We start from the raw sequence: 307 nt of genomic DNA, 5'->3' as shown, positions 1-307 counted from the left end.
CGGAGTCTGCAGGGGAATTTTGGGGAGGTCTTGGAGCTGCCATCACCTTGCGCAGGGGCCCTCCTCACCCTGATGCTCAGCCAGGTGACCCTCTCCCAGAGGGCTGGGCAAGCTCGGGAAGCAAGAGCAAGCTGGTTAGATGCCCACAGGTAGCCGCAGGGGTTAGCTTTGCAACCTCAGAAGATGCAGGTGCAGCCCACAGCAATGGTCTCCATGACCATCTGGTACTTCTTGTGACACTTCTTCTTCCCGGAGGGCTTGTGCTCCACCTCGCCTGGCACCTGGCAGAGCAGCCGCAGGCACGGAC

At 60.9% G+C, this 307-nt stretch overlaps 1 protein-coding gene across 1 annotated transcript in view; it reads right to left on the bottom strand.

The window, feature by feature from the left end:
• Nucleotides 1-176: 176 nt before the first annotated feature.
• IL17B (interleukin 17B) overlaps nt 177-307 on the bottom strand; it is a gene marked incomplete at its 5' end in the record, with an annotated part of 824 nt that continues 693 nt past the window's right edge. The window contains one exon of the mRNA XM_009702655.1: nt 177-298. Within this exon, the coding sequence (XP_009700957.1) occupies nt 177-298 (122 nt within the window). The remainder of the gene's footprint in view (nt 299-307) is intronic.

Source organism: Cariama cristata, unplaced genomic scaffold (assembly GCF_000690535.1).
Source record: "Cariama cristata isolate BGI_N322 unplaced genomic scaffold, ASM69053v1 scaffold33486, whole genome shotgun sequence".
Classification (NCBI taxonomy): domain Eukaryota; kingdom Metazoa; phylum Chordata; class Aves; order Cariamiformes; family Cariamidae; genus Cariama; species Cariama cristata.
The sequence above is the reverse complement of the archived record's forward strand: the minus strand, read 5'-3'. Positions and strand labels throughout refer to the sequence as shown.